We start from the raw sequence: 15,153 nt of genomic DNA, 5'->3' as shown, positions 1-15,153 counted from the left end.
TGTCCCATAAAAAAGTCAATTTTTAAAATTATAAGCATGTCCCAAATCTTGTCTAGGACATACTTACACTAAAAAAATTATTTGTTGTTTACCTGAAATTCAAATTTAACTGGACAGCTTGTATTTTTATTCGCTAAATCTGAGGACCCTAATATTACCTGAAGTTGTTGATTAAAAGATCATTATAGATTTTAGAAGTAATAATAGCATGTGCATTTTTAAATTATTTATTTGTTTGTTTATTTATTTATTTATTTATTTATGGCTGCGTTGGGTCTTTGTTGCTGAGCGCGGGATTTCTCTAGTTGCGGCGAGCAGGGACTACTCTTCATTGTGGTGCGCAGGCTTCTCATTGAGGTGGCTTCTCTTGTTGCAGAGCACAGGCTCTAGGCGCGCGGGCTTCAGTAGTTGTGGCACGTGGGCTCAGTAGTTGTGGCTCACAGGCTCTAGGGTGCGTGGGCTACAGTAGTTGTGGTGCACGGACTTAGTTGCTCCACGGCATGTGCGATCTTCCCAGACCAGGGCTCAAACCCATGTCTCCTGCATTGGCAGGCAGATTCTTAACCACTGCACCACCAGGGAAGCCAGCATGTACATTTTTATGGCCAAATGTTCTAGTATAAGTTCACAGGAGTTTTGAGAAAAGAAATTGTAATGACAGTATTTCTAAAAGAAAGGAAGGAAATCTCACACTGAGAAAGGCATTGCTAGAAAGTGATAGTCACATTGTCTGCCCACAGTGTAAAATTACAGTGATTCATTTCATCATTCATTCATTCAATAAACATTTACTGAATGACAATTATGAACAAAGAGTTATGATAAGCATTTTCTGTAGACACTCACCTCTTTTCACATCAGTTCTGCAAGGTAATTATTTTTCCCATTTTGTAGTTGAGAAAACTGAGGATCAAGGAATATTTGCTAGCTATTAATGGAGGAAAAAGACCAAAATTTTTATGACTCCTTCTATTATATTTTCTTGCCTCTTTTCACAATAAAGTATATTTTGAATTAAATTAATGCGATGGTGGTATGCTGGATAGAACCTAATGATCAACCTAGAATCAGAAACTTTGTATTTCTATCCATCTGAGTGGAACACAAAAAAGGGAAATGGAGGAGTTACTTTCCCCAGAACATAAGTTCTACCAGAACAAGAAGACTCTATTTCTTCTAGGAAAATCACATCACCTTTCCTTTAATTCCTCATCAGCACTATAAGAGTTTAATGCTTCATTCTAGGGCTTCCCTGGTGGCGCAGTGGTTGAGAGTCCGTCTGCCGATTCAGGGGACACAGGTTCGTGCCCCGGTCGGGGAAGATCCCATGTGCGGCGGAGCGGCTAGGCCCATGAGCCATGGCCGCTGAGCCTGTGCATCTGGAGCCTGTGCTCTGCAACGGGAGAGGCCACAACAGTGAGAGGCCCGTGTAACACACACACACACACACACACACACACACACACACAAACACACACACAAAGGAGGGGGATGGGGAAATCATAATGATCTTATTGAATATGGCTTTTTCTAGAAAGGAAAAATATCTACAAACTTCGTGTATTTTGAATGACTAAATACCATTTGCAAATAACAGTCTGAAACCTTCTCTCTTATTCAGAAAAACAAAATGTGGAAATTATAAAAACGAACATTTGACTTTGTTAACCATAAAAGGTAGGAAATCCAAGCATTATGTCATGAATGCAATTTTGGTCTTTTTTGATATGTACCTAAATTTCAATCTATATTTAAATGTACAACATTAAAATAACATGTCTAAATTTAATATTATGTCTCATTCTTAGGTATAAATTGAATTTGTCTTTATATATAATTAAATTGTATCAAAAACAGCTTTATTTACCTACTTTAATAATTACTAGATCTAAAATAATGTTTTTTCTTAAAATTATTTTTCATTATACTATTCAAAAATAATAAATATGTATATGAAAGGGGTTCTGAGAGACTATTTTTGAAGAAAGGGACAAAAATCAAAAGGATGGGAAAGCTGATGGAACACCAGCTATCCCTTACAGGTCACACCTCACCCTTATCTGCATAGCACTTATACATGTCCAGAGCATTGTACTGTGATGTTACATAGTAATAAAGCCACTTCAGAAAAATTGGGGATATATATATACAACTACGTAATTAGGTGAGTAATTCATTTACATAGGTATTCTACCTGCAGGCTGTGAGCTTCTTGAAGGCCATTTATCTCATTCTAAGAATTCATTGTGATATTTTGGTAGGCTGCAGTCAAAAATTTGTGTAGAAATTATCTGAAAGTCACTTAAGAGTAAAGTTTGTATGTATGTATATGTGTGTGTTTATGTAATTATTTTGATAGCTATACTGATTATATAATATTGATCATATTCCTTATATAAATAACAAAATACAGTATCAGAATCTAAAATGTTGTACTTAGTACTGTGACTCGGTACTGTGACTAGATCCAAATGAGGGAAATTTGTTTGACCTTTATAATATAGTCTGTAATTTTATCCCTGTCTGTGGAAATGTTTCTTTTTTAATGTCCATTTTTTCCCTCCAATGGAACTGTTTATTTTAAATTGTTTTCAATTAAACCAGATTTAGAAACCATTTAAGGCCCTGTAAACATCTATCCATAGTTTTGTTTTAGACATTCCAAAATATCATTCAGGCACTCAAATTTGGAATATAATAATTATAAATTGAGGGCTGTGCTAGAGGTTTATAATCCCTTTTCAAAGATTTTACAACTTGTCTAGACATATAATTATTTGAAATGGGACAGTATACTTCTGTCTGGGGCATGACTTTCTTCTCCACATCACAGACTTTTCCTCTAACTTAAAGATTCTACAATAGACTGTTTTTTTCCTTTGAGGTTTAGTTATTTATTTTTTAAAATTTATTTACTTTATTTTTGGCTGTGTTGGGTCTTTGTTGCTGCTCGTGGGCTTTCTCTAGTTGCGGCGTGCGGGCTTCTCACTGCAGTGGCCTCTCCCATTGCGGAGCACAGGCTCCGGACGCGCAGGCTCAGCGGCCATGGCTCACGGGCCCAGCCATTCCGCGGCATGTGGGATCCTCCCGGACCGGGGCACGAACCCGTGTCCCCTGCATCGGCAGGCGGACTCTCAACCACTGCACCACCAGAGAAGCCCAATATTTACTTTTTAATAGTAAAGTTCAGATATTTGTTACTCAGACGAGGTGACATTTCTGGGGAAAGAGAGTCTGCAAAGTTATCTTCAAATTATAGTGTGTAGACAACTCTATTCTTGAAAGGCCTAGCTGGACTTTGGTGTGGGTAAGGGCACCCATAGTCAGAGCTGGGTGTGGGGTGGGTAGACTATTCCTATCCTTCTCTTGGTTAGCATCAATCATCAAGAACTGGAATAAAAAACATTCCTCTTTGGCTAATTAACAATGGGCATGGTAATTTCAATGTCTGACTACATTCTTCTCTATTTGATGGGGACACACCTTTCTCCACAGCTCTGAGAGAACACATTGTTCAAGTTTGTGTCATCATAAACATTTATGAGATGATCAATTTTCAAAATTTACAAAAGATAACTGTGTACACATCTCCCCATCTCTGTGTGTCCAGGATTCCTTTACCATGAGGTCCTCCCTACAGGCGGTGGCACTCTGGGGAAGGAAGGCACCTCCTCACAGCATCACTGCCATCATGATCACTGATGACCAGCAAATGATTGTGACCGGAAGTCAAGAGGGTCAACTCTGCCTCTGGAATCTCTCATCTGAACTAAAGGTTAGTGAAAACTATTACTATTGAAGCAGATAGAGCTCATAAAATAAACACAGCTTGCTGTTTATACCTGCAATGACAGTGGAAGTTTTGCATGGTTGTTAAAAAGGTACTTACCAAAGTAATAAATGGGTTTTACTTCTGAATTTGGAAAAATGAAGTATTATATGATGGATCAAGATCATATGTGAAAATTATATTATGAATAGCACCAATCTTAGCTACCAGTTAAGTGTTATCATCCTTTAAGCTATGCTGAGTTTTACTATTTTATATCCTGAATTATATGTTTAAGTAACTGAACTACGGACATGTAAGTATAATTCTAAAAATTATGGCTCATTAATCTAAACAAAGGGCACCTATGAAAACCACTATTAACTAAATGAGTAATATTTTAATTATCTGGGTGTTTCTGCCAGTTTGGCCTTCTTGCCATTCTTTTGGTCTCTGCTTGCCTGTGATTTTGACAGGTCACATCGAAAAGCTCTAAATCCAATTTACTATTGTCGTCCTCCTATTTCAGAACCTGGCCTCACCTAGGATTTGGCCCATTGATTAGCAATTAATTGTCCTTGTCCCAACTCATAAACATTTAACATATTGGAACAGATATTTGCTTAGCTCTAGGAGCCTCTAGACCCAATTTGAACACTTAAACTAATGATGTACTTAAAGTATACTGCCCTCATTAGGAAGCCTGTTAAAGATCAAAGACTACTTTTAGCCTTTAAAGTTTGTCACTTTAAAACCTAAATTAACAATTAATTGTAATTCTATTTTATAGTGTAGTTAATTAACATCTGCCATCACTGAGCAGTTACACTACAGGACTGCCAAAAACTGCAAGCAGACCAGCTCAGCTCAATGTTTATGAACATTCCTAAAAGAAGGACTGGGTATTATTGCAACAGCTGAGTTTTGAAATTGGCCCTTGCCTTTATTATCTCTTACAGTCTAAACTTAAAATCCTAAGTGGCTTAAACTATCTTGCTACTTTTTTTAATGTTGGAGTGTAGTGTTTCCTGGCTGAAGTAGTTGTCTTATAATATGTAGGTTGCTATAAGCTTAAGAAATTTGGAATCCTAGCATCTATATCTTTTTACATATGTTCCTGGTATTTATTCAACATGCATTTATTGGGTGCATTTTATAAGTTAGGCAGTACGGTGGGTACCTGAGTTCAAACATGAATGAGAAGACCTGGTACTGGCTGCCCAACTGGTCGCAGTGTCGTAGAGGAAGGACATAGGCTAGTAACTGCCAGTGCAGTTATGTTATAATACAGGGTGCTCTTTGTGGGGGTCAGTCTGTACTTCATCTTCAGTGGGAATAGTTATTTCATGCTTTTCTTAGGAGCAAGTCTTCTTTTTGGGGTTAGAGCAATGGAAAGGGCGATGCTATTGGCATCTAGTGGGCAGTGGTCAGGGATGCTGTAAACATTCCATAGTGTACATGACAGCCCCTCACAGCAAAAAAATTATTCCACCCCAAATTCTAATAGTTGCTGATATTGAGAAATCACAGTTAGAAATATGAGGTGGGAATGGGAATCAGATTGGCAGGGGTGTAAGGAACAAGAAGAGTCATTGAGAAGACTTAAGAAGGAGATTGGATCAGTTTTATGTTTTGGAAATTCACTGTGAGGACATTGTGAAAAAGTTAGTAACACAAGTAAGATATTGATTAGTATGGGTGTGAAATTTTCCACATAAGAGTTTTCCTTGAGATTTTCTATGGCTAATCATAGGACCAGAAAGAATGAACACCTTCTCTTATTTTTCCTTTGAATCTTGCCCCTACATGACAATGGGTCAACTATTAGCAGGGAAGATTCTAGGCTTTTCAAAAATCAGGGCATTTTTGAGTTCTCAACAAATCCTCTTGGTATCTGTAAGATAGTCAAGTGGGTGTTCCATCACTGATATTTTAATGCTTAGTAGTTTAATTTGATTTTTGTTTTAAAATATATAGATAAAGGAATAATTCAGCCAAAGGAAGAAGAACAGAGGCCTTGAAGACAAGAGAGATTTTAAGAGAAGTTATGACCACGTGGTTGATTGAGTGGCTGTAGGGCAGCTTGGAGCCGATGAGCATAGCAGGGGAAGACATTAGGAAGGGGAGAAGGACACTGCAGGGAGGCGGGGTGTAAAATGAACTGGGAGCTCTTTCTTTCTTCCTTGTACTAAATGTGGAAAGCTTCTTCCCCTCTCCAAAATGGTTTAGGTAAGAGGATAATCACGCTCTGTGGTCTTAAACGCTCACTCACCACCAAATAAAGTGGAAAAACAAACCTAAGGACACTCACTTATGCAGTCATTAGACGAACTACACAGATGCTTTTTGTCACAGGTGTAGATTCCTCCTTCAGGTTTCTCAGAGTCTAGTGTAGGAGACAGACATGTAATTAGGAAGCTGTAAAGTGGTGGGATACACACTGTCTCTATGAATTTGACCTTACTGTGTATCTTATATAAGTAGAATCATACAGTATTTATCCTTTTGCAACTGGCCTATTTCACTAAACACAATGTCCTCATACATGTTGTAGGATATGTCAGAATATCCTTCCCTTTTAAGGCTCCATAACATTCCATTGTATTTATATACCACGTTTTGTTTATCCATTCCTCAGTGGACATTTGGATTGCTTCCAAACCTTTTGACCATTGTGAACGATACTGCCATGAACCTGGGTGCATAAACATATGTTCGAGTCCCTGCTTTCACTTTTTTGGGCTGTACTCAGAAGTAGAATTGATGGAATATTTGGTAGTTCTATTAAAAAAAATTTTTTTTTTTTTCGGTACGCGGGCCTCTCACTGTTGTGGCCTCTCCCATTGCAGAGCACAGGCTCTGGACGCACTGGGTCAGCGGCCATGGCTTACGGGCCTAGCCGCTCCGCGGCATGTGGGATCTTCCCAGATTGGGGCACGAACCCGTGTCCCCTGCATTGGCAGGCTGACTCTCAACCACTGCGCCACCAGGGAAGCCCTATTTTAAAATTTTTGAGGAACGGCTAAACTGTTTTCTACAGTGGCTGCACCATTTTGTATTCCCACTAGCAGTGTGCAAGGGTTCCCATTTTCTCAACATCTTCACCAACACTTTTTATTTTCTATTGCTGTTGCTTTTTTAATAGCCATCCTGATCAGTGAGAAGTGTGCTCTTCAAGAGAAAGGCTTTCTGAGGGTGATGCCTGAGCTGAATTCTAAAGGATGTATCAGACTTGAACAGGAAAAGCAGGTGGGAGGAGATTGCAGACAGAATGATAAGTGTGTGTGTGGAAGGCAGGACTATTTTGCCTTCAGGGAACTGGTGAAAGTAGTTGAGCAGACCTGGACTATAAAGGGCAAATTAGAGGTGACAGGCACACCTGGAAAGGACAGAGCAGACTCAACGTGGAATCTGACATGCTGAGGAGATTAGATTTTTTTGTTTGTTTGTTTAACTAGCAATCGCTAACACTACGTGCTAATTAAAAGCAGTGGTAATATTAAGGGATTTTGAGGAGATGACATAATACTATTTTATTATATTTGTAATTTAGAATATCACTTGGTATTAAGGGCACACTGAAGGGAGAAGGAGATGAGGTAAGGGAAAGAGACTTTGGGCAGGAGGCTTCTACAGTAATGTAGTCAGGAAAGTCCTTGACTATGAACCAAATCAGTGGCAATGGGAATGAAGACGAGATGAAACCTGGAATGATGTTAAGAGGAGAGTATGGACAGAACTGAGAAACCAGTTGGATGTGAGCTAAAGACGCAGGAACAGCCAAAGATACCTTCCAGATTTGGCGTTTGGGTGATGGGTAGGACTGCTAGAATGAGAATATCATGTTTCTGTATAAGAAATAGAGAGGATTAGAGAATAGGAAAAGGGAGGGAAAGAAGCTGATTTAAGGTCTGTACATCTTGGAGTATCCAAGCATTCATTAGGGGATTGTGTACACATCTCGGACTTTCCCTGTCCATGGGTGGTGGGATGGCAGGGTGCAGGGGAGCTGGAGAATAAATGTCTCCCTGTCCTGGGCTGCTCATCACATATCTAGGTTAAGCATTCTGCTTCCAGGCTCAGGGTCTGACTCCCAAAGCCCTGTGCTTTCCCCAAAACTTTGTGAGGTCTGCCCATGGGGAGCTTCTCCAAGTCCCATGCTAGGAACTTCATCACTTGGGCCTTTTGGTATTGATTGCTGGTATTCATCATACCTGTGAGCATAGAAAAAGGTGAACTCTGAACATTCTCTCAGGTATATTCTCTTATAGTATCAGTATGTCCTATTTTTCTTCCTGTTTTATACTCAGAGGGAAACACAACAGTGACAAAATGAAGAATAGCAATGTTGAGTAGAGAAAAAGAATAAAGGTCTTGGTCAAAATGTAGGTCTGTTATTTACCAACTCTGTAGTGTTGGGCAAATGACTTCTATTCTTCGAGCCCTAATTTCCTCAACTGTGAAATGGGGATTAAATCCTGTTCATAGTTGCATGAGTGCCTGGAGTATGGTATATGCTCATCAAGTTGTGTGTTCTTTTCCCTTTTCTATTTGTGCTATGGTGGGAGTGAGGGGGACCAATGCTTCATAAAGGTGGAGCCCACGAATAGAGGTAAAGGTTTCCTGGATTTCATCATGGCAATGACTAGGTGTGATTGTAGAGGTTTTTGTTATTCTTCACAGCAGAATGTGTGATAAAATGAGGAGATTATAGTGAATTGTCACAGCTTATTCAACTACATGTGAAGAGTTAGTAGCAGAATGAAGACTTCATATGAAAGGCAATGGTGTTCTCTTCTGACATTTTGTCCATAGTGGATTTTCTCTGGAGGAGATCTTTGATTTGCCCTGACTCATTGCTTAATTTGGCCTGTAATGTATAGGACAAGGGTTAAATTCATAGAGGTACGCTTTCCCAAGTGTGATGATAGGGAAAGATAGTATGTTGTTTTCTGAGATGGAACCTGTATTTCCCAGGAGGAAGGTAGAGAACTTGGATTGTAAGTGATTAGAACCAACTGCAAAATGCTCTTTCTAGCACTAGAAATTTATTCTGTAACAGATCTTTTAAAGAAATATTTCTGATTAATATAGAAATAAGAGGAAGGCAGAGAACAATTGTGTTATGAAATAATTTGTTCTTATTGTTATGGTTGGATTATGAGGAACAGACTTCTTTCACACATGAGATAATGGAAGAATTAGTCCTTGGTGTCATTTTTAAAAATCACACATAGGAGAAAAAGTTGGCATTTTGAAATGGCATTTTAACTAAGTTGGCTTAGTTAAAATTTTATTTCTAATGTTGACAAGTTAATTTTTACTATTTCTGAGGCAGGAATTCAAATAAGGCGTTATAATGGTTACAAAAGGGGTAATATTTTCTCTGCATTGTTTTGTAAACTCAGTTCTGAATTCTGAAATCTGCACATAAATATGCTTCTATTGTTTGAGGCACATTTTGTGCGTAATAAACGTCAACACTGATTTATTTGTATTCAAAACCTAGATGTTGTAAAACAGGTCCAGCAATCATCTAGGTTTCATGACAGATGCAGAACCAAAAACAAAAAAAATGTGTATAACACAGCTCCTTTACCTAGAAGTTTATTATTCTGGGGATTTTGATATGGCATATATCAGTTTTCCTAAAACTTATGTACAGCAAAAACATAATATAACAGCATTCCTAATTAGAATTATGAATAATTATATAATGCCATGTTATATTCTTCTACTAAAAAGTTTACAGCTATTTAAAAACTTACCCTCATCATTTTCAGATTTCGGCCAAAGAACTTCTTTTTGGTCACTCAGCTTCAGTGACGTGTTTGGCGAGAGCAAGAGACTTCTCTAAACAGCCCTTCATAGTTAGTGCTGCTGAAAATGGGTAGGTAAGATGTGTGGAACTGTGCACCTGTTTCTGTTCCTTCTCCCTTTTTAAAAACTCTGATGGGATACAGAATTCTAGGGCTGAAGGAAATTTTAGTGATTAACATATTCCTTTTACATATAGGAAAAGTTAGATCTTGAATGGTTGAATAACTTGTGTGACAGTCCCAAGGAAAGTAATCAGTACTGTGACTCCCAATCTTTAGACATCCCAACGTGTATCAGGCCTTGTGGCTGCCTCATTGTGTAAAGGATGTCAGCAAATGCCACCTATTATAGAACTGAAAATGGAAAAGTCTGGGCGCTTGTCTTTTTTAATGTAGTAACTCACTTTGAGCTATTAAGCAAATCCATGCAAGCCTTCATAGTTTCATGAAACAATTCAGCAGTTACGATCTTTATGTTGTACACTTGTCTGATATCATTTTAAAACAGAGGAGAGGACTCACTTGTAAGTGGGATGTGGGAGTGAGAAGGAGAAGAAACATAGTGATCTGGGTGTACTTTCATGGAAGGAGGTTTGTTCCAATGAAAGAGGACTTAGCTGTAGGAAAAAGCCCCACTGATGGAAGAGCTACTGTGAACTACTCTGCTGATGAGATGTTTGCCAAAGTATACTCAAGAATGCGGAATCCATTCAGCATGTGTTTGTGAAGGAGGGATTGGGTTGCTGGTTGAAACAAGAGAATCTCCTCATTTTTTGTTTTTAACCCAAGGAGAAATTATATGGCTTAGAATTCTGAGACCCAAAAGAAGAATGAGGAATCAAGTGTCCAACTTTTAAAAATGGAATAGTTTAACAAAATGGCTAGTGGTACAGACATCAAAGAGATACCTATTCTCATAGCTTATAGCAAGGCATAATTGTTATACTTAGAGAGACTGAACTTTGGATGAAGCTAAAATGAAATGTCCTAGTACATTCTTTTTAAACAACTGCTTAGCTTTCGTACACTAGGGCTGCCTTGAAGCCTGCTACATAGGCTGAGATATTTATTCCCAATCTAGAGAATTTGGGGGATGGTTAGTTTTTCTGAGACTACTTGCACAGTTGATAAAATTAATAGCTGAGTGAGAAATAGATCTGAAGAGTATAACTGAGTTCCACCTTGAGATTTTTGTCCACAGTGGTCTAGCTCCAAAAAAGAAACTAGGGGTTAATGGACATATTCTTGATGATAGATGAATTCAGCTGTATAAGTCCTGTAAATATGATTGTTAAAGAGCCAAGGAGTCTGGTTGGTCTTCCTTTTCCAAGATGATTTGAATTTTCTAGAACTCTATTTCTTTGGGGTCTGACACCTTGCATCTATGAGATTCTCCTTTGGCAGTACCTACACTTTAGCTACTGCATACTTAGCAAATCCTAATTCAATCTGCTGAAACTTGTTAAAATTACTAGGCTCGACCTATTACTTCTTAAGTAACAATGAATTTTTATTTTTTTCTTTTAGCTTTAAAAGTCCCAGGAAGTGACCGTTGGCTTAGCATTTCTGCTCCAACGTTATCAGATTCATGCTGATCATGACTTGCTTCCTGACTTAGTTTTTCATTTTTTTCACTTAGTATTACTTCATCTATAGGCAAAAATCCTAATATTCAGGAATCCCAGTGAATTCCAGGATAAATGAAAGGAAATAAACACCTGGAACCTGATGTTGAAATGATGGAATGCCGAAGAAAAAGAGAAGAACCTGAAAGTAGGCAATGAGAAGAAGCAGATTACTTTTAAAGGAAAGTTAATTAAACTGAGAGCTGACTTCTTAACAGTAAAATGAGAACTAGATAGCAGTGAAATATCTTTTAAAAGTTGAGAGAAAATATCTATCAACTTAGAGTTATATCTCTAGCAAAAACATCTTCAAAAAATTAGGGCAAAACAGTAACATTTAAGACAAATACTGAGAGTGTTCACTGCCAACAGACCCTCTGTAAGTAATGAAATTCTAAATTATATTTTTCAGTAAGAATAATGATTTCAGAAGGAAGATGTGATGGAAGAAGGAATATTGAACAAAACCCAGCAAAGTTTTAGAAAATTTAAATAAGCACAGATTATATTACAATATGGTTTATATGTACCTCCCATCCACCTCCCCCCCACATACACAAAATCCTAATCAACAACTGCATATCATAAGCGTAGTGATCAGACTCCACGTGTTCTGGTGTTCTAGAGGTGGGTAAGGATGGTGATTAACCTTAGCCTTTAAGCTAGATATACATGCTGACATTTCCAGGGTAGCTGCTAAGAGAACAGACAAAAGAAATAAAAATGAAAGAAACAGAATATATAACTTCCAATTTAAAAAAAGATAAAGAATGTTGTTTAATCTAAAGGGGACAATAAACGAGACAAATAGCAAAAAATAAGGTAATTGAAATAAATCTGAATAAACCAGTAATCTCAATTAAGTAAAGGGACTAAGTCCATCGGTTAAATTACAAAGATTGTCAGACAATTTAAAAAACAAAAACAGGGCCTCCCTGGTGGCGCAGTGGTTGAGAGTCCGCCTGCCGATGCAGGGGATACGGGTTCGTGCCCCGGTCTGGGAGGATCCCATATGCCACGGAGCGGCTGGGCCCGTGAGCCATGGCCGCTGGGCCTGCGCGTCCGGAGCCTGTGCTCCGCAGCGGGGGAGGCCACAACAGTGAGAGGCCCGCATACCGCAAAAAAAAAAAAAAAAACAAAAAAAAACAAAAACAGCATAAGGATATATAAAAGTTAAAAGTAAATGGATGGAAAGAGATTTATTGGGCAAATAGTAATGAAATTAATGTTAATATAGCCATTTTAATATTATATTAATAAATATATATAGTTAATAAAACCTTAAGGCAAAAAAGGCTTGACATTGATAAAGCAAGTCATTACTATTAATAAAATTTCCAACTACCAGCAAGAGATGATACTAGAGAAATAGGCAGGCAGGCACCCAGCCTTAGAGTCTTCTAGGATAGTGTTCATTAAACCTAAGCCTGCATCAGGACCACTTTCAGAGCTTGTTTAAATACAGATTTCTCAGCCCCATTCCCGAGATACAGGTTTAGTAGGTCTGGGCTGAGGTTCAAGAACTTGCGTTTCTAACACGTTCCTGGAGAGTGCTATGCTGCTGGTTTAGAGGAAAATATTTGAAATAGTGGGTACCCCACATTTGGGGCAGTGAGAGAATGTCTGAGTTCAAGAATGACTTGGGAAACTCATTGGTGATACCATTCATTGAGAATGAGAACAAAGGAGGGAAGGTGTTGTGCCTCATTTTAAGTACGAGGTGTGTGAAGTCCTGCAAGTCATCCAGGTGGAAACATCTAATTACTAGTTGTATGTGGAAATCTAGAGTCCAGTGAATAGGTCTGGGCTTCCAACATCATATAGTTGGTGCCTGCAGTCATGGGAGTAGATGACTCATCAAGAGAGAGTGTGAAATATGAGAATGTAAGAAAGCCTAAGATACTAAGGAAAACCAACATTTAAGAAACAGGCGTAAGAAGATGGGAGCTTGAGAATGCCAAAGAAAACCCCAAAGTGTAACTGAAGACAAAAGTGAGTTTGAAGAATGTAATGGACTTGTAATTCAAGAGGGCAAACCAAGCATTCATATGTATCTCCTTTCCCTCTAGATGCTTCATTAAAATTTGAGCAAAACGGTAACAGTGTTATAAGCACACAAATATGAGAATAAGAATAGGGCCAAGAGAAAACAGTATACTTTTGAGAGATAGACAGTGGATGAAAGAGTAGTGACTGATTTATGTATCCATTGAATGAATTTTTATTGAAGTGCTCAGGTGGGGATGTACAGTTGAATAAGAAAGAGAGGCTCTTTCGCAAGGAGTTTTTAGTGGGAATGTAATAATATTCTAATTTTATATGTTATGGATTTTTTCCTATGTGATTTTCTTTTCATTGAAATTTAAAAATTAGGAATTTAAAAAATTTTGTAAATTGTTAAATTAATTTTTTATAATTGAAGGTGATTTAATCTATGTACAAAGTTGGGGAACAGTGTTTGAAAAGAAAAAGAAGAATGTTCATTTTAATAGTTAATTTTCATGTCTTCCTATTAGATACATAACTGAGCAGTTCCAGCTAAAATGCCAATGCTACTGTTGATATACAAGAAATTTGCTTTTCTTTCTTTAATAGAATTGATTGGCAAGGAGTCAATTTTTACTATGTGATATTTTTGTATTTTTTTCCAATTTAAGGTAGAAAATAAGATGATAAGCAAACAAACAGGGAAGGCATTAGAATCCAAGAGAGTTTAGAAACATAAGTATCACTGGGAGAGCTTTTATTGATGCCCAGGCTCCAACCTTAGAAATTGTGATTTAATTAGTCTGGCTTGATGTCTGGGTTGGGTCCCAGACATCAGTATTTTTAAAAACCTCCCTGATGAGTCTAACGTAGAGCCAGAGTTTTAGAACCACTGGTTTAGAGATAGAGTTATCTAGAAACAGGTTAACTGACCAGGAGCTTTGCAAAACCCCACATGCCAGGACCACAACACAGAGCCATGAAATTAGAATCTCTGAGGAGAAATTTTTATATATTCACAGGTGATTCTTTTTTTTTTTTTTTTTTTTTTTTTTGCTGTACGCGGGCCTCTCACTGTTGTGGCCTCTCCCGTTGCGGAGCACAGGCTCCGGACGCACAGGCTCAGCGGCCATGGCTCACGGGCCCAGCCGCTCCGCGGCACATGGGATCCTCCCAGACCGGGGCACGAACCCGTATCCCCTGCATCGGCAGGCGGACTCTCAACCACTGCGCCACCAGGGAGGCCCCACAGGTGATTCTTGATGCACAGCTAGAGTTAAGAACCACACTGATAAACTCAAATTTTTTGTAGAGCTAAAATTTTATATTGATGCTGCTTAAAGTTCCATTTCTTTACATATATATATATATATATATATATATATATATATATATATATATATACACACACGCACACATATATCCTTTGAGATATATTATGTCAATTTCTACCTTTTTCCCTGTCTTATTTTTCATACACACACACACACACACACACACACACTTTCCCACTGTTTAATTGAGTTGCATGTCTTTTCAGATTACCTCAAATCCTTTCTGGCATACAGTTGGATATAAACAGAGAGAAATAAAATCACTATGAATATTTAGTTCTATATCTAGGACATGGTTTTTCAACCTCAGCACTAATGACATTGTGGACCACGGAAGAATTCTTTGCTGTGAGGGACTATCCTGTGCACTGTAGGATGTTTAGCAGCATCCCTGGCCTTTCCCCACTAGATGCCAGTATCGTGTTCCTAGTTGTGACAACTAAAAATGTCTCTAAACATTGTCAAATGTCCTTTGTGGGGCAGAATCAGCCTAGATTGAGAACCATTGATTTAAAGATTGATTTCCAGTGTTTGGCTAATAAAACCCCCAAAGCCTGCAAACACCAAATGCATATAGCATTTACCGTTATTGGTCCATGTCTTTTGCTTCTTAATAGCAG

At 38.2% G+C, this 15,153-nt stretch overlaps 1 protein-coding gene across 2 annotated transcripts in view; it reads left to right on the top strand.

The window, feature by feature from the left end:
- Positions 1–3,622: 3,622 nt before the first annotated feature.
- The window catches only part of WDR72 (WD repeat domain 72), a gene marked incomplete at both ends in the record, with an annotated part of 200,538 nt that continues 189,007 nt past the window's right edge, over positions 3,623–15,153 (top strand). For both annotated transcript variants that reach the window (XM_082618356.1, XM_082618355.1), the window contains 2 exons: positions 3,623–3,775; positions 9,553–9,659. In XM_082618356.1, coding sequence (XP_082474482.1) covers positions 3,623–3,775; positions 9,553–9,659 — 260 coding nt within the window. The remainder of the gene's footprint in view (positions 3,776–9,552; positions 9,660–15,153) is intronic.

Source organism: Mesoplodon mirus (assembly GCF_964341445.2).
Source record: "Mesoplodon mirus genome assembly, chromosome: 4".
In the NCBI taxonomy this organism is placed as follows: Eukaryota; Metazoa; Chordata; class Mammalia; order Artiodactyla; family Ziphiidae; genus Mesoplodon; species Mesoplodon mirus.
This window is presented reverse-complemented; position numbering and strand designations above follow the sequence as displayed.